This window comes from Lepidochelys kempii, chromosome 23 (genome assembly GCF_965140265.1).
Source record: "Lepidochelys kempii isolate rLepKem1 chromosome 23, rLepKem1.hap2, whole genome shotgun sequence".
Classification (NCBI taxonomy): Eukaryota; Metazoa; Chordata; order Testudines; family Cheloniidae; genus Lepidochelys; species Lepidochelys kempii.
In genome coordinates, this window is record NC_133278.1 from 4,312,662 (window position 1) to 4,332,184 (window position 19,523).

The following is a 19,523-nucleotide window of genomic DNA, read 5'->3' on the forward strand; positions in this document are numbered from 1 at the left end:
CTCTCTTCCCTGGACCCAAAAATAAAAGCCCCCTCATGTAACTTACCTCAGAAGAGCTGCTGAGTCCAGGGCTATGGCTCTGAATGTCTTGTTTTAATGCATTGTCCAGCTGCATTTCCTGTGAGAGGGATTAAAGTAGGGACCATCCATCTGCCCAATTCCTGTCAGTCTGAAACCTTTCCAGGTATTCTTAAGCACAGCTTTGGAAAGTCTGACAGAGTGAGTTTTGCTGTCGTGAAAATCACTTCACTTCTTTAAATCTGCTAGCAAATAGCCATCAGATCCAGTCATCATTGAAAATACACTGGGTGCTTCTTCACAGATCATGTGCTGTTGACTGACAGCTTCTGGGCCTCTGCTAGAGAGGCAGGGATAGATGTGTGTATGAATTCCCTGGTACCAAACTGAAACCTACTCCCCAATTTAAGGCATGTTTGCAAGCAAATGGCCTGATTTTCAGAGGTGCCATGCACCCACAACTCCCATTAAGACTGGCAACAGTTGTGGCTGCCAGCACCTTTGACAATCAAATCCTTGGCTGTTCACAGTGGGTTTCCATCCCCGCCCCAAGCCCTGTGTCTTGCTGGGAGCTGACATGTTCTGCTGCTGTTCCATGGCGTTTCATTCATTTCATGGTTTCTTTTCATGAAACCAAAAGGGGAGAAACAAGTTGATTCCTTTTTTTTTTTTTTAATTTTATTTTCATTGAAATCCTGGACCGCAGAAAGCAGCCACAATGACAACACCCAGTCAACGATGGAAGCTACCTTCATCGGACGAATGGGAATGGAAAAATTAAAAAAACACACAGAGATCCTTTAGCAAAAGTTACAGAAAAAGAACGTGGCATATAAGCACTACTGGTTGGGGTTGGGTTTTGTTTAACAGAATTATACAAATCTCTTTTTTTTTTTTTTAAATAAGTGCTAAAAGTCATGACATCGGTTTACCTTTTTAAGTGCAGCCAATGGAGTTCTCTTTGCCTCCTTTTGTTCTCCTAGCTTGCGGGAAGGAAGGGGTTCAGAGGTGGCTCTGGCACCCCCCTGAGGGCTTATTTTTGTTGGATCATTCAGTTGAAGGGCTGTGTTTGCAGGGGGAGCGGTTGGATTGCTTGGAAGAGGCTCTGTCGTACAATGCCAGCCTTTCAAACTAGTCACTGGTTCAAATCCAGCCCAGCGTGACCGTGAACACTGCTCGCTGGTGTGCGGTGATCTGGGAAATTAGTTGATCTTAATTTAGTTCCTAGTTGGCCCCACAGCAGTTCCCCCTCTTGGCAATCTCAGCGCAAAAGCCATGGATTGAACAGACCACAGAAATGGAACTTCTCATCCCTAGTGGGTGGGCTTACCATGGCAGGGGTCAGTTGGCAGGGCTGTCATTCCAACAGCTTTAAATACACATCAAGGAATAAGGGACTACAGTAAATCAGTGTCGCTTCCAATGACTTTGCTGAATGACAGCCCAGATCTATAAAGGCATTTAGGCACCTAAATCTCTGATTCGGGCACCATCCCAATCCACAACCCCCCCACCCCTGCTCGGCATAACTGGTTAGTTGCCTAAACCTGGTGCCTAAATCTTCCCTGGGTACCCAAGTTTCTGCCTCTGGGCATATGCACAATGCCTCATTCAAGGCATCTGGGTGTCTATCTCATGCCTAGGCCCTAGCATGATCTACACACCTGAGGAAGATAGGCGTTTGCTTGCGAGTCTTGAGCCGGTGGCCATGCTCCGAGCACACCTATATACTTGGGTCCTATTCAAATCTGGCCAGAGAAGAAGGAGATGCTGCCCACTTGGTGGTTGGAGCACTCACCGAAGGTGTGGGAGACCAGGATTCAATTCCCCTCTCTCCCAGATGATGAAAGAGGATTTGAACGGGGGTCTCCCACCTTTCAGGTGTGCCCTAACCAATGGGATATTCTGATGTCAGGCTCTCAGATTCTCCTGTTGAAGTTGTTCCCCTTTGGATAAAGAAATAGAGGAATCAGGGGGACTGAACTGTGGGTGGAAGCCCTAACCACAGATGACCATCGTTCTTACACACTCTGGTCGAATGACCATTTAAGTGTTTATCGAGTATCTTAAGCAACATTTGACAGGGAGGTGAGTGCAAATGCTCTTGCTGTAGCTTAAAAGCAAATGCAATTTGTGGCTGTGTGGGCTGGATTTCAGCTGAGTATAGCTAGTGTTTGAAGCCACTGGAAGCTGGGGAGAGGGCTCGCTCACTCCCTCTTAGGAAAAAGGCCCTGCCATGAAAATGATGGTAATGAGAAGAACAGGAACTCTCCAGCCAAGCCGCTAGAGCAACCTGGAAACCCTTTTCTTTGCATCCAGCTTCCATTCATCCTTCCTTGAATAGGAGAAAAACACTCAGTGGAGTTGGGGGAGAAGCCTCTCTCTTTTTTTTTTTAACCAATTCCCCCTCCTTCTAGGGAGGAATAAAAGGAAGATTGCTGCTGGCACAGAGCAGGGTAGCAGAAGGCCTGGCTGAAGAACATAAGAACGGCCATACTGGGTCAGACCAAAGGTCCATCTAGCCCAGTGTCCTGTCTTCCGACAGCAGCCAGTGCCAGGTGTCCCAGAGGGAAGGAACAGAAGAGGCAATCACCAACTGATCCATCCCCTGTCACCCACTCCGAAAGATCAAAGCACTCTCTTTATTTTGTTGTTAATCTGCAAGGAAAAGCACTTAAGCATAGTTAGCCCTTACAGAGCGCTGGGCCAAACTGCTCGGTGGGTCAGAAAACAGGCATAAGTGGTCAATTAGTCTGACCTGCAGTTATATGCGGCTGGGACACGACTGAAACTTACAAGCTGAAGAGGCCAACAGGGCTGGGAGGGGTAAGAGAAGCAGCCACCTGGAGCTGGTAAGATAAAGAGGAGGTGATGAGGGATGGGCGCATTGTCTTACACATTAAAGCAGCTATGGAGAGGGTGTAAGTCACCTCATTTTGCCTTCCCCACTGATCAGAATAAGCAACTCACTTTGCTACTCATGCCCTCCCTGCTGCATTTACCCCACAGATTTCTACGGAAGCTGCATCCATTTGCTCCAATTTACATTGCTCTCTCGGTGTCTTGGCTTCCCCAAACCCTGTTCTGCTCTTGGTTACCATGGAATCACTCCAGATTTTACCCCCGTGTAACAGAAGAGGAACAGAATCTGGCCCCCAGTTTCAACAATGGGGATGATATTCAGCTCCATAATAAGTGTCTGGCAGTAAGGATTGATTAACGTTTATACAGCATTTTGAAGCTGGAAAAGTACGAGGGGCCAGATCCTCTACTGCTGTAAATCAGCCTGGCTCCATTTTTTGATGGAAATCGGGTCACGTCATGAGTGCAAAGCGTCCTTTCTTCCCATGCACCATTATGCAATAATGGGAGAAAAGGCAAAGAGGGGAAGGAAGCTCATCCTGCTTTTAAAGATATAAATCAGGAAGGGGGGGAGGGGTGAGCTGATGCTTGCTATGATTCTGGCTCTTCCACAAAGGGTAGCTGATTTTTAAAAAGTGCAGATTCTGTTTTCTGGTGTAAATCTGGAGTAACTCATGGACCTGCTTTGGATTTACACCAGCGTAACAGGAGCATCTGACCCAGAAGGATAAAGCTATGAATCAGGGAGCAGAATACTGATTTGTGCTGTGATTTAGTTGTGGGGCGGGGGAATGAGACATGAGGATTGATTCCAGAATAAAGATTTTTCCCTGCTGAAACATCCAGCAGCTCCTGTGGTCGCGAGCCCCCGAGATGAGTTTCAAAGGAGCACGGACTTCAGCGCAGAGCTCAGTGCAGAGTCAGTTCGGGGTGGCGTATCTAACGAGACGCCTTCAGGGCAGCTGCTTGGCTTAGTCCTCTTTGCGCTCTGTGGCTGACAGGCTGTGGATGCCGCCGCTGGCCATGGAGAAGGGCAGCGTAGAGAACAAGGATTCGGCAGCTGTGAAAACGCCCCCCGCGGCGCCCGAAATCTGCGCCAAACCGGTGGCACTGGCTGAGTTCCCGAACGGCGCCACCATGTTGAGCCGCTGGATGTGGTGGTACATGAGTTCCATGGAGGCCTTGGACTCCACGCTGCCGATGTCCATGAGGTTGATCGCATGGGAGGCAGGCAGCACATTGCCTGGCACAGCCAGGGTCACGTCAGCTGGGGCGTATCGGATAGTGCTGGTGGTGTAGAGGCTCTGGGAGCCGGTGGTGCTGGCGATGCCGTGGTGCCCGCCAAGCTGGTGCACCAGCGGGAGGACCACGTTCCCCGCGTGGAACCGCTGGAGCGCCTCCATCTCGCCAGGATAGACCAGGGGGGCGAAGGGCGTCGACGTGGCCCTTTCCTCGCACGGTGAGCCCGAGAGCGGGGGGGAGAGCGTTTCAGCTGAGGGGGCCGGCAGCATAGCCCGGGGAGATGTGCTGAAGGGGGCCTTGGCCAGGCCTCCGCTGCTGTCCATCTCGGGAGGGGTGAGGACTGAGTCCGGGATGGAGACGTACAAGTGGGAAGTGGCTTGCCTCAGAATGGGCTTCTCCAGGCTAAGTGCTTTGCTCACAGTGTAGGGGGGTCCCTCGTGGAGGGCATCCCGGGCAGAGGGGTAGGTCCACAGGGCGGCCTTGTCGTACTTGGGAGCCTGGCTCTGCTCTGTCTTAATGCTAAGCGCTGCACTGGTTTTCGGTGGGTAGCTCCTCTGGGTCTGGATGACGGAGGCGAACTCCGATGTGCAAGGCTGGCTCGGCCCCGCGTTCCTCCCTGCCGCCATATTGTACCCGTTCACCCTCCTCTCCAGCGCCACCGGCTGGGGCGGGAGATCAGGTTCCTCCTCGCTGCCGCTGTCCGACTCCTCAGTGCTGACGAGCGAGGCCTCCCGGGGGGGGCTTTCCGGCTGGAATTCCAGCTTGATCCGTTTGCTCCGGGGCCCCCTGTGCCTGCTCTCGGCGTCGCTCGCCCCAGCGCCTTCCGACACGTCCTCATCCTTGTAGCTCATTTCCGGGCTGCTGGCGTTGTTCTCCGCCATGGAGCAACGGGCCCCATCATCCGGAGTGCTCCGGGAGTAACCTTTGGCCAAGGCCCCAGCCGCTTTGGGCAGAAACTGGTTCCCCTGCTTGTGTTCCGGCCCATGGTCGCTCTCTGGAAGGGAAGAAGAGAAGGTGATTCAGGAGCAGCCTACTCAGCAAGGGATCTGGACGGAGGTTGTTAAACTCCACCTAGCTGCTTTCTGCCAGCAGGTGATGGGTTTATTTTATCTAACAAAATATTTTTCCAGCGAGACACCTAATGGGAGGTTACATCCCATTTTATAGCTGCTTCCTACCTGCAGAGCAGCTAATGATCACAACCTCATGGCATGCACAAACCAGCGATGCAAAGTCAACACGGCATGTTTCCTCTTAGACTGTCCCCCTCCTGCCAGATCGGATCTGATTCTCAGCCTTATGGCCAAAGAGGAGAGGACAAAGATTAGCTCCCTTAATAAGTTTGTGCTTTTCTTCCATCTGAATATTACAACTCCGGTTCAGCGCCACAGTGCTGACCACCTCTGCTATACCGACGGAGAAACCAAGATGCTGAGCAGCGCCCGAGGTCACACTGTACCAGAACCAGGAATAGAACCCGGGCGACACAATGCACAGGGCTGTGCGCTAATCACTAGCCCAACCTGCCTGTCTCCAGGGTTGTCTATAGCTTCAGTGCAATAGGATTCCTTCATGCTCTGGGCTGGTTAAGGGCCCAAACTTGGATCCTCTCTATAGGGCAATACATTGGAGATGGGGAAATGCTGTTTGGGTCCCATCTATTTCATTCGTCACCAAGGGCCAGTGCTGGTTTCTTCTCTACATGTAGAGCTGGTCAGAAAATGGATATTTTCCATGGATTTTTTTAAAATTAAAAACAACTAGATTTGGAAGGATTTGTTTTTTTGTCGGTAAATGCTTATTTCACCATTTTCACATGCAAACCGATGAAATAATATTTCCATTGATAATAATAGAAATGTACAGATAGGCAAAGTAAGAAAAATGCTACCAGGGAACTTATTCCAGCTTGATTTAAGGCTCCTTAGCATATTTTGACATGGGGTTTAACAGACATAACGCTTTAATGTTTTGAATTTCAATGGGTCCTGTCAATAAATAGTTGTCTGACACCCCATAGTTTCTCGCCATGTTGAAAATTTAAATTGATAAATTTTAAAAATGCTTAAAATAAACATTAATAGGGGTTGAAATTATAAAACTTGAATTCTGCCAAGCCTAAAAACAACACAGTACATTATTTTGTCTGAGTTTTCTACAGCACATTTCATTTTTTTTCCCATCAGATTTGAATACCAAAAAAATTTCATCTGGACAAAAAAATCTATTTGGAAATGCTGCCACTGTGCATCATGGAAAGCCTCCTGCTTCTACGCTCTATTGGCCAGGCTCTCTGTTGGATGACATTTCCCACGATGCCTCTGGGTCTTGCCTCTTGCAGAAGGGAGATCGTGCACCATGGGAGTCCTTAGCTGTGGGGCATCATGGGAGATGTGGTCTGGCCAGGGATCCCAGCCCATACAGGAGAATGGGGACACAAGCCAACCACACTACAACTCCTATGAGGCTCTGTGGTAGCATATCCAAATCAAAATACTTCCGGTTTTGGATGAACTAGTTTGTTTTTCCCATGCAAAATGTACGTTTTCCACAGGACACAGGCACTCAGCGTGAAAAATCTGGTTTCCACAAAAACCCAATTTTTCATCTGAAAACTGTTTTGATGGGAAACTTTCGACCAACTTAATACTATCTTCTGGTGTAGTCACACCCTGCCACTAGGCCGTGGGCCAACCCTCTACTCGGTCATTGTAGCTCTGTCTGCTCTGGATTTCGCATACGTAACCAGGCTTTGCAGGTTGCTGTCTGAAGTAGGATGCACAGGGTTCCGTACTCATGTAACTACAGTAACACAGGGGGAGGGAGAGAGGCTGGGCTGGATTGGAGAGATGTTTAGGGTGGGGTGTGTCTATGGTCAGCTTTTAAGGAAGCAACGGTAGGTGCTGACTAACACGGTCTCAACTGGTTCCCCAGGCTCCCCCATTCATCTGTCCCCATCTGATGTCTCCTGTCTTATAGTGGGACCGTCAGCTCTTTGGGGCTGTCTTTGTACAGCACCTACCATGGTGGGGCCCTGGCATGTGACTGGGGCTACCATAATACACCTAATCGCAATCAACTAGCACAATGGGGTTCTCGTCTCTGGCTGGGGCTCCTAGGCGCTACCGTAATACACCTAAGAATAATACTGGAGGATTTTAGCAACTGGTGAGTGTGAAAAGCAAGAGTTGGGTATCTTTCAAGTAGGCCAGCCGGAAGGGGGTCCTTGGTGGTTGCTGGGAGAGTGGTGATGACCGAGTAGGACCCTGGCAGACCGTACATTGGCACAGGCGTAGGGGTCTGATACACTGACCTGGCTTCCAGTGCACCATGAGGAGGAGGGTGCGTGGAATTCATTATGACTAGGGCAAACCTGATGTTTCCCGCAGCTTTAGCCCTGTGATCCTTTGGGACTCCAGAGAGCCTACCATGGCGCTGTCAGATTTGAAAGCTAGAAGTGGGGGCTGAGAAGAGGTAGTTAGAAAGGGATAGTGGGAGCCAGGTCTCCTGGGTTCTGGTCTCTCCTGTGGGGACAATAGATCCTTATGTCCCAGGAGGTTGCATTAATTAATGCCTGTAAAGTGCTTTGAGATCCTCAAATGAAAAGCAGTTGAGAGGGGTGAAGTATGCTCCTCTGTTGTGCATGCTGCTACCTGGGAGGTTGTCAAAGGGAGCCTGGCAAGAGACGAACACGAGTACTGAGTGTTTGTGAGGGGCAGGAATTTACCTGCAGATCCAAAGTTTCTACCGTCCCTGGAAATCCGCCTCCCTGACACACACACCATCTGACCCCCTAGCAAAGGACTGCCACACTATGCTATCTCGGAGCATGACCCTATGATATAATTTATCATACGCCAAGAGAGGTTAATTAAGATGAGGCTGTGTCTGGAGTGAAATTAACCATGCTTTGCCCTGCTGTGGCATCCTTCCCCGGAGGATCTTAAAGCACCTTACAAGCATTCAGTCAAAAAGCCCCATGATACTTGCCCCTGTAATGGGTAGGAGAGATGATGTATTTCAACCCTCCCTGAAATGCAGCTACCTCTGGGGTGGGGTGCAGCGGCCTGTTAAAAGCCATAGAACAGGCAAGGAAGTGAACATGAACCCCCCCGTGTATTTGAAATTGCAGAAGGATTAGGGGAAGCTGATAGTTCTTGCCCAAACTGGAATTTGGCCAGGACACAGGGGGTTAACGTGTGTGAATCACTGGAGCTCTGTGGCAGTCAGAGCTTGGCTGATTTATGCCAGCTGAGGAGATGCCCTCAGGTTGCTGATGAAAATGATCCTTAATGATCATGAAGTCAGGGCTTACTTTTTGCCCCTTATCTGCAAGCCCAAATCTCCCACAACCACAGTGAAATGCCCTCTGGGGTCATGACTTAGAAGAAGGGAGAGCACTCCTTTTTGAATAGCTCCCCACCCCCTGCATGACTGTACCTCCCAGAGCCGCAATGGGGCTAGAAATGGCTTAGAAAAAAGAGCCTCCCCCCTTCTCCCCCCCGGCTCACCTAGAGAGATGGGGCTGGGACTGCCAGTCTGGGGCATTCATAGATTGTAAGGCCTGAAGGGACCACTGTGATCATCTAGTGTGACCTCCCTGTGTGACACAGGCCAGAGAACTCCCCTGAGTTAATTCCTTCATGGTGGGTATATTGGCAAAGCCAAAGCTAAAATACCCATCAGAGCGCAGCAGTCAGCTTTACCTTTGAAGTCGGGTTCCAAGTCGGACACGTCGGAGGCATCGGTCTGTCGGGCTGGAATCCCAGGCAGCTGGAAGATGTCCAGGGCCGTGTTCTTACACTCGGGTTTGCTAAAAGGGTTTGGCAAAAGTAAATCAGAGAAACAACAGATCAGGTTGTTCCCTCCATGGATGGGATTTCTGTAGCACAAGCTTAGGTGCCGTGGGAGGCAGTATGGGCTAGTGATTAGAGCAGGGAACTAAGAGCCAAGACTCCTGGGTTTGAATTCAAGGTCTGGAAGGGCAGTGGTTAGAGCACAGTGGGATGATTGGGATTCAGGACACCTGGGTTCTATCCCCAGCTCTGGGAGCAGAGTGTGGTCTAGTGGTTAGAGCAGAGAGGGGCTGGGAGTCAGGACTCCTGGGTTCTATTTCACTTCAGAAGTGAATTCAGCTAAATCGAATTAAGTCCATTTTAATTCTGGATAAGAGCACCCACGGAGGGGTTTAGTTCAGTTCAACTAATCCATTTTAAAAGTGAATTCAGACTAAACTTTCCTGAAACTAGGTCTACACTAGAAACTGCACAGCGGTACACCTGTAGTAAATCCTCCTTGCCAAGAGGCGGTAGCTGGAAGAAGTTTTAATCAATCAATCTAGTGCTTTGGGTTTGGGTCAACTTAACTGTGTCTCTCGGGGTGTGAATTTTTCACATTCCTGAGTGATGTAGCTGAGTTGATCTAACCGTCTAGTGTAGACCAGCTCTGAGTGTCTCTGTACAGACAAGCCCGTAGGCACCTAGGAGATTTAGGTGCCCATGGGCTTAGGCGCCACCTTTGAAAATGTCAGCGGCATCTAAAAGGTGGACTTAGGTGTCTAAGTAACTTGCCAGGGTCACAGGCAGTTTGTGAGGGAGCTGAGAATTTAACCTAGGTCTCCTGTGGCCCAGTCTAGTACTCCTATCCCCCAAGCCATCCTAGAAAGGGCCTCCCAAAGGAGACAGAGCAGTGTGTGCTGATCCTTGGTAGACTGCTAAGCCTGCTGGGAGGCCATGAAATTAAACCAACTGAGCCCTAACAAAAGAACCGAAGAAGGAAAACTTGATTTCAAGCTGACACAGCCAGCCACCTGCAGGCTGGTCTCTGCAAAACAACTCCACTAGGGCTATCGCCTTATTGTCCAAGAACAAACAAGGACAGATTGGAAATCGCAAGCTCTCTCTTTTAGAAAACAGCCAGCTTTGGGGTTTCATTGTTTATGGACGGGCAGAGTTGGCTCTGATTCAAATGAGCCGTCCCCTGCAAACGGCTCTGCCAGAGCTCGGAGTGGGGAGGAAGGGGAAAAGCACAGCGCCAAGTTCTCCCCTGGTGTAACACCCATAGCGTCACGGTGCAGCAGTGTAACTCCCTTGAGGTAGATTGTGCTACACCAGGAGTGAAATTGGCCCACCCTCCTCCATGTTTGTATCAGCTTGACTCCAAGGATCCCAAAGCACTTTATTAACAATAATTACGCCAGAAGCCCTACAAGGTAGCCATGACAACCCCCCATCATCTTACAGAAGGTGAAACAGGACATATGCTATTCTAAGCATTAGGCTTCCCTTCGCTCTAAGCTGAGAGGCGAACCCAGGAGTCCTGGTCCCCTTCTCTAGCCACTTCCTGCTATAGAGAACTAATCACTGGGTTGCACTGTCCTCCCAGGGTTAGCCATAGAACCCAGGAGTCCTGAGTCCCCCAGACCCTCTCTGTAAATCACAGTCCCATCCCATATAACAATATAGAGAGTAACCACTAGCTGGTCTCCCTTCCAATCTAGCCCAGCCAGGGCGCATGACTGGGGAGGCTAGCGACAGGGGAGCGCCCCCGAGAGCGACCTGCTGACAGTGGGCTCGGTCTGGGTTGGGATGGGGAGGGTCCCCCTTGCCGCCCCCTCATCATTCATCACGTGCTGCTTCCCAGAGAAAAGAAAGTAAATAAGTTTCCATTCCGGCAAGGCTGAGAGAAAGTTAATTAGTCTCTGTAATTACAGCACTAATTAACTAAAATACTAATCACCCTGACAAATCATACACTGGTATCTGTAATTACTTACAGGATTAGCATAATAATAGCTCCTTTTGCTTTAGCGGGGGGAAAAAAACAGCCATTAATAACCATCTGTTGTAGTCATTCATATATTAATTTATTTTAGATATAAAAAAAAAAAAAACCCCTCTCCTCGCCAGAGAAAGTGTGTCATTCTGGAGTCGCTTTAATGGTGCAGGTGGGGGAGACACTCCAGACTAGTGGCGATTTTTTGCAGTGTCACACCCATCCTGCGATGTTTGCTCAGAGCCGTTTTCTGATGCTACGGAGGCCAGTGACCAAAATTCTCCAAAGCCAGAAGGGACCATTGTGATCATCTAGTCCAGGGGTTCTCAAACTGGGGGTCGGGACCCCCTCAGGGGGTCATGAGGTTATTACATGGGGGGTTGCGAGCGATCAGCCTCCACCCCAAACCCCGCTTTGCCTCCAGCATTTAGAATGGTGTTAAATATATAAACTAGTGTTTAATTGATGGGGGGGGGGTCGCACTCAGAGGCTTGCTATGTGAAAGGGGTCACCAGTACAAACGTTTGAGAACCACTGATCTAGTCTGACCCCTGTTGCATAACCCAGGCCAGAGAACAGCCCCCAAATCATTCCTAGGGCAGTGCTTTTTAAAAAACATCCCGTCTTGATTTAAAAATGGTCCGTGATGGAGAATCCACCCCGACCCGGGGTGAATTGTTCCGCGGGTTAATTGCTTTCGCTGTTAAAAATGTACATCTTCTTTTGCGCCTGAAGTGGTCTAGCGTCAAGGTCAGGGGCCACATCCGGGTGCCTCTCGGCGCTGAAGGGACAGCCGCCTTGTGCAGCGAAATGGCACGCCAAGCTAAGCTGAGGGGCGGCCCCCGATGAAGGGATATTTACGGCCAGATCCATTGCTTGGGCCTGGTGCAAAGGCCCAGGTGTCACAGCAGCCAGGGCACTAGACTATGGCTGTATCCACACACCAGCGGGGAGTGCTGATCAAGGTTGCACACTAAAAATAGCAGCGTGGTTGGAGCAGTTTGGGCAGTCGAGCAGGCTTGTACGAGGGTGGCTGGCCCACCCCACTGCCTGAGCCACTCTGGCTCTGCTGCTGTTTGGACTGAGCTGGCTCGTGTCTGCCCACCCATGCGGGGAATCACAGAATCATAGAATACCAGGGTCGGAAGGGACCTCAGGAGGTCATCTAGTCCAACCCTCTGCTCAAAGCAAGACCTAGTCGCCAACTAAGTCATCCCAGCCAGGGCTTTGTCAAGCCTGACCTTAAAAACCTCTAAGGAAGGAGATTCCACCACCTCCCTAGGGAACCCATTCCAGTGCTTCACCACCCTCCTAGTGAAAAAGTTTTTCCTAATATCCAACCTCCCCCACTGCAACTTTAGACCATTACTCCTCGTTCTGTCGTCTGCCACCACTGAGAACTGTCTAGATCCATCCTCTTTGGAACCCCCCTGTATCCACTGTACCCCCTGTAGGTAGTTGAAAGCAGCTATCAAATCCCCCCTCATTCTTCTCTTCCGCAGACTAAATAATCCCAGTTCCCTCAGCCTCTCCTCATAAGTCATGTGTTCCAGTCCCCTAATCATTTCTGTTGCCCTCCGCTGGACTCTTTCCAATTTTTCCACATCCTTCTTGTAGTGTGGGGGCCCAAACTGGACACAGTACTGCAGATGAGGCCTCACCAATGCTGAATAGAGGGGAACGATCACGTCCCTCGATCTGCTGGCAATGCTCCTACTTATACAGCCCAAAATGCCATTGGCCTTCTTCCAGCTGCTCCGTAGACATACTGTGTCAGGAGACCTAGGTTCTAGTCCTAGGTCTGCAGGGTGAGCCTGGACAAGTCACTTCGTATCCTGGATCCTCTCACAGAAATCAGTGGAAATTAGGTCCCCTAAATGCCTTTGAGGATCTGGGGCTTGCCTCTGTTTCCCCCCCATCCCCCCACTATCTTTTACTGTGGGTTTGTGAAGCTCTCAGCACAGGTTAGGGGCTCTGGGTGGGGAATGGGGTCTAGTGTTTAGAGCAGAGGGGGCTGGGAGTCAGGACTCCTGGATTCTAGTCCCAATGTAGGGAGGGGAGTGGTATCTAGTGGTTAGAGCAGGGAGGCTGGGCGCCAGGACTCCTGGGTTCTGTTCCCAACTCAGGGAGAGGAGTGGTGTCTAGTGGTTAGAACAGAAGGGAGTTGGGAGTCAGGACTCTTGGGTTCTAGTCCCAGGTCAGGGAGGGGAGTGATATCTAGTGGTTAGAGCAGAGGGGTCTGGGAATCAGGCCTCCAAGGTTCCATGTCCTTCTCTGTTGTGGCATGGCGCATGTCATTTCCTCTCCCTGTGCCTCCATTTCCCCGTGTGACCTCAACCAGGGATTCTAAGTGCTACTATAGATGACTGTATTTAGGCACCCGACTCCTTTGATTTCAATGCAAGTTAGACTCCGAAACACCTTTGAGGGCTTCTGTTCCTATACCTGGGCAAACCGTTGCCTGGAATACATGAGCATGGGGCCCAGCAGAGACGCACAGCTCTGTGTGCGTCTATCAGAGCAGGACTGTGGGCGATGCAGATTTCCCCCTGCAGCCCTAGCAGGGAGGTGGACAATAGAGATGGAAATGGCAGCTACCTGCTGGTCTCAGATCACATTTCCCAGGGTGTCTTCCACACTCTGCAGCTATAGAGAAATATTTTCTCAACAAATTACAGCCCTGCTGGAATGGGATGGGGGGCAAAGGAGGTTTTCAATCAGGTTTGCTGCTTCTCTCAATATTTAATAGTCTGTACAGGCTGGAGCTGGATCCTTGTCTACCAGGAACTGCTGCGATGAAGAGTATTAATCACTAAAACACTTACAAAGCGATCAGCCAGCCTGGCTGGATCTGATGGGCAAAGCACTAGACTAGGAGGCAGGACTCCTGGGTTCCGTTCCCAGCTTGAGGCGGGAGCATAGTCTAGAGATTAGAGCAAGGGTGAGGGGAGTGTGGTTAGAGTAGCGAGGGGGGCCTGTGGGGCAGAACTCCTGGGTTCTATTCCCAACTCTGCCACAGTATGACCGTGGGCAAGTCACCACAAGACTCTGTGCCTCAGTTTACAATGAGGCTAGTAAATACTGCCCCCACTTCCATGGGGATTGGGAGGATAGGTCATTTACTGCCTATAGGGACCATCTCCTCCTATGTGTTTACAGAGCACCCAGCAATGTTCCCTCTAATTTTTTCCATCCATGTGGGGAATAAATGTTACGTGCACTGAGGTATGTGTGGATGTGCACCACCAGGAGAAACAAAAAAAACCTAGGGACAATATATATTTTTAAAAAGTTAAATAGGGATAATTACTCCAGCCAGGACAGGTTAGGCATTTTAGAACTCACTACTCAAAGAATTAAATGTAAGTGTGAGAGAAATACAAATGATGAAAGGCATAGACCAGTCAAAACACTAAAATAACACACTTGGAAAGAATAAAATTACAGAGAATATATGTGCATTGCAGGAAGTACCAAGAAGTACCAACAACAACAATAATACAAGTATGGGTTGGGAGGTGAGTGTGACACAGAGACAGTGCGTGTGTGACACAGTGTGTGTGTGTGTGTGTGTGACACGGAGACTATGTTTGCGTGTGCGTGCATGACAGTGTGTGTGAGACACAGATTGTGACACAGAGACAGTGCGTGTGTGACACAGACACAATATGTGTGAGACAGTGTGTGACACAGACAGTGTGTGTGTCACAGAGACTCTGTGTGTGTGTGTGAGAGAGACACAGAGACAGCATGTGTGCTGGCTGCTGGGAAAGTTTCTGAGATGCCCTGCGCTGTCTCTTTAAGACACTCATTGAAAGCTCTCCTGCTCTGTCCTGAGCCCTGGTGTCTCCCCTGCTCCGCTCTGCGGAGATGGGGGTACATGGGCAGGGGGAGGGGGAGAGAGAGAGTGCGTGTGTGTGTAACAGACAGACAGATACTGTGTGAGCTGCTGCTGGAGAAATCTCAGAAACAGTGCACTGTCTCTTTAAGAAAGGCACTCAGCCATTCACCCTTCTCCACAGTAGCTCTGAGTTCTGAGTCCAGCTGTGTCCCCTCCGCCCTGCTCTACGGAGATGGGGTACAGGGGCTGGGTGGAGGGGGACACCCTGACATCAGCACCCCCCCGCACAGCCAGCAGGATGGTCCCGGGAGCAGCTGCAGGACAGAGCAGCACGTGGAAGGAGGAGCACCTGGCTGTGCGGCATTTAATCTCTCCTGCCCAGCGCAGCTTACAGGGAACACAGCCCCGCACTGATCCTGATTGGCTGCTCCCATAATCCAAACATTAGTTCATCATACAGGGCTTTGGGATCCTCCGACAGCCTGTGCACACAGCATTGCCCTCTCCTGGATGAACTCAGAACAGCTCACCTGGGTGTCCTAGACCCCACAGAGTCAGCAGTGAATGGGGATTGCCCCGGAGCTCAGCGGGTGGCAGCTGCCTGAGCTTTTGGAGCAGGAGGGTCTGCGAATCTATCCCTATGGCCACAGCATGTAGAATAGCGACGCCCCTCTTCGGTAGCTTGCTGATTTGTTACAACCCAACCATGTGCTCTCACCTGAGGATGTAATTGACCCAGACCATATTCTTCTCGCTGGGGTTCTTGATATTGACCGAGATGGTGGCACACGACTGAATCCACACAAAGCCCCCGTTCTTCTGCAGCCAGCGGTAATAGCGGGTCACGACCTGGCCTTTTTTCAACACTAATTGAAAAAGAAGTTTGTCAGCTGAAGGCTGCCAGGCCCCACCCCTTCCCCTCTATCATGAGCACAGCGAGCCAAGAAAGGGGCTTTTACCCTCCCCACGATCCCAGGAAAGGTATGGTCCCACTTATCACAGCCACGGCTTCTTAATGGTTTATCCAGCTTGTCATCATCTCGGATGTCTCTGTGGCCCCTTTCATCTCTCTCCAGTGCTCATGTCCCCAGTTCAAGCTGGAGGTTGATCAACTGGAGAGGGGTCAGAGAAGAGTCACGAGAATGATAAAAAAGATTGGAAAACCTGCCTGATAGTGAGATTCTCCAGGAGCTCAATCTGTGTAGGTTAACAAAGAGAAGGTCAAAGGGTTACTTGATCCCAGCCTATCAGTAACCATACGGGGAAAAATATGTGATCATGGGCTCTTCAGTCTAGCAGAGGAATGACTAACACAATCCAATGGCTGGAAGTGGAAGCTAGACAAATTCAGACTGGAAATAAGGTGTCAGTTTTTAACAGTGAGAGTAATTAACCATTGGTGCAATTGACTAAGGGCCACGGTGGATTCCCCATCACTGGCAAGTGTTCAGTGAAGACTGGACGTTTTTTATATAAGAGATCTGCGCTAGTTCAAACCGGAATTAATTCAGGGCATTCCTATGGCCCGTGTTAGACAGGACGTCAGAGTAGACGACCAAATATGTTAAGGGCTGTTATAAAGAGGATGATGATCACTTGCTCTCCATGTGCACTGGAGATAGGACAAGACATAATGGGCTTAATCTGCAGCGAGGGAGATTTAGGTGAGATATCAGGACAAACGTTCGAACTCTCGGGGGAGTTAAGCTCTGGAACAGGCGTCCAAGGGAGGTTGTGGACTCCCCGTCATTGGAGGTTTTTAAGACCAGACTCTCAGGGCTGATCTAAGTTTACTTGGTCCTGCCTCAGTGCAGGGGGCTGGACGTGATGACCTCTTGAGGTCCCTTCCAGCCCGACATTTCTATGATCACAGTGGTCCCTTCTGGCTTTTGAAGCTATCTGACTCCATAATACACGCCGGGGCCCGGCTCAAAGGTTTGACAGGTTAAGGGCTAGTTATGATTAATAACGGATTGCACCTTTCATCCAAAGCAGCTTTCATGCTGCATATAAAGGCCCGAGTCCAGCTGCTCCCTCTCTGAGGTGGGATGCAGCAGCTGTTTGAACATCTGCCCTGCAGTTTAGGCCAGGAAGTGTAGAAAGAATCCTGCGTCCAGTTGAAACTGGAGCAGGAGGGGAGTGGTTTAGGGAGCAGGGATTTAATCTCCAGGGTTGGGATCTCGCCTGGACAAGCAGGGGTTAAATGCTCGGATTCTGACAGGGATGTTCGGAGAATCTTTAATGATCACAAGGGGTCAGGATCCAATTTGAAAGGTGGCAACGCCACCAGCAAGGCCAGCCCTGACTGCAAAGGGAGAGCCCCCCTAGTACCATGTTGGGGTCAGCACTGACTCAAGTGAGAGCAGCATGCTCCCTAACTTGCCATGAGCACTATTCCCTGTAGCATCCTGAGTGATCCTGAGAGGGCACCCATCCAAGAACTGAGCAAACCCAACACTCCTTAGCTTAGTAGGATTGCTATCAGCCCACCTGCCCAGGGGCATAACCATTGCCTGCTAGTGCGTCGTTCAGACACACCACACGGACCAAATCCATCCCTGGAGACAAGGGGTTGCAATATTCCCCTAGGTCTCTTGCACCCCCTTGCTGATCCACAGCCCATTCCTGGGTGCCTGCTTGGACTTCTCCAAAGCCAGATCAGCATTGGGTAAGGAACTATCAACCCCTAGTTTAACATGGCACACGTTACATGGATTAAATCTGGCTAATTGATAGATCTCAAAATGTCACTGTAAACAGGAAACCCACATCCAACAGATGTCTTTCCAGTGAGGTCCCACAGGGATCAGTTCTTGGCCCTACACTATTTCACATTTTTATCACTGACCTGGAAGAAAACATGAAAATCACCACTGAAATGACACAAAAATTGGTGGAGTGGTAAATAATGAAGAGGCCAAGTCGCTGATACAGAGCGATCTGGATCACTTGGTAAACGGGGCACCAGCAAACACTATGTGTCTTAACGTGGCTAAATGTCAATGGATACACCTGGGAACAAAGACTGTTGGCCGTCCTTACAGGATAGGGGAGTCTAGCCTTTGGAAGGAGTGGCTCTGAAAAACATTTGGATAATCAGCTGAACATGCAGTCGCAGTGCGACACTGGGGCCAAAAGATCTAATGCGAACCTGGGATGTATAAAAAAGGGGCATCTCAGATAGGAGCAGAGAGGTTATCTTATGTCTGTGTTTGGCACCGGTGCGTCTGCTTCTGGAATCCTGTGTCCAGTTCTGGGGCCCACAGTTCAAGAAGGAGGCTGATAAATTGGAGAGGGGTCAAAGAAGAGCCACAAAAATGATTAAAAGATCCGAAAACCTGCCGTATAGTGATAAGACTCAAGGAGCTCAAGCTATTTAACTTAACAAAGAGAAGGTGAAGGGGTGACTTGATTCCAGCCTATCAGTATCTACCTGGGGGCTCTTCAGTCCGGCAGAGGAAGGTCTAACATGATCCAATGGCTGGAAATTGAAGCTAGACACATTCAGACTGGAAATACGGTGTCAAGTTTTAAATGAGTACTTAGCCATTGGGACAGTTTGCAGTTTACAAAGACCCTTGAGGCTCAGCAAGACTTGCCGGGGATTCAGCACATCAGGTCTGCTGGGGAAAGGACAGGTCTGATGGCACCTCTTGCTGGACAGACAGTGCCACATGCCCGCCTGGAGGAAATCCAGCTATGGACAGAGTGCATGCATTACGGCTGGCCCCGTCGCCAGGGAGAGCACCCCACGCAGGAGGGACAATCAGGGAGGCAGGAACAGAACCCCTCTCAAAGCAAACCTGACATAGCCAGAGTTCAACAAGCAGCCACAGAGACAACTTGGTCTTTGGAGCTGCTCCCGACACTGGAGAGAAGCAGCTTAGACCCAGATCGGGGCAGGCAGCTTTACCCAAGCGGAACAAAAATACGCAAATGACAAAGAGGGAGAGGGCAGGGGCATCTCCTGCAGAGGCAGTGACGGGGGAGGAGAATCCATTGGCAGAGACAGTTCAGCAAGTATCCCAGGAGAGGATGGGGACACAACTTTCCTTTGCACTAGGAACCTGGCGGCATCCCGCACGCAGGCACAACTTGCTGTGTGTCACGGTAGCACTAACTGAGAGCAGGGCACCATGTTGTGCTAGGGGCTGGACCCACACACCCAGGGAGAGACAGTCCCCACCCAGAAAAGCTGACGGTCGAAACAGACCAAGGAAGGATGAGTAACCTCATTGTACAGATGGGGGAAACTGAGGCACTGAGATTTTTTTTTTAAGTGACGCATGCTAGGGGATCTGTGGCACATCTGGGACACAAAGCTGGTCTCCTGGGTGCCCAGTGCCTCATTCCCACAGCACTTCCTGCCTCCAGCTGATGAATTTTACAAGCTAGGAAATCCAGCAGAGAGCCCTGCCCGCTGGGTTCTGAAACGTCCCTTTATATGCCTATCCCCACCGACATGGCATGGACCCTTCACCCCAAAGAGAGGAAGAGCTGGGGCAAACCAAAGCAGGGGACCATAACTAGGATGCTTACAGTCCAGGTGGCTCTGCCGGATTCCTTCCACATCCTCACCATGGATAAACTGGTAACAGCTTTTCCCTACCAGCTCCGAGGGGCACAAGTCCATATAATCGCTGATCCTGTGGGCGGAGGAGAGGCAGGGAGTTATAAAGGCAGGGAGAAGCAGAGCGAGATGGGAAAGGGTGGACCAGCTGAACGCCACTGTCCCCCGTCCCGGCATAGAGACTGGCTAGGAAGGGGTGGCGACCTGGCATGCACC

General features: G+C 50.3%; 1 protein-coding gene across 1 annotated transcript in view; it reads right to left on the reverse strand.

Moving 5' to 3' along the window:
- Positions 1-686: 686 nt before the first annotated feature.
- NPAS1 (neuronal PAS domain protein 1) overlaps positions 687-19,523 on the reverse strand; it is a 73,256-nt gene continuing 54,419 nt past the window's right edge. Inside the window, exons 7-10 of the mRNA XM_073321710.1 lie at positions 19,277-19,383; positions 15,456-15,603; positions 8,829-8,935; positions 687-5,116 (exon numbers count right to left, since the gene is read on the reverse strand). Of these exons, the coding sequence (XP_073177811.1) occupies positions 3,852-5,116; positions 8,829-8,935; positions 15,456-15,603; positions 19,277-19,383 (1,627 nt within the window). The 3' untranslated portion in view covers positions 687-3,851. The remainder of the gene's footprint in view (positions 5,117-8,828; positions 8,936-15,455; positions 15,604-19,276; positions 19,384-19,523) is intronic.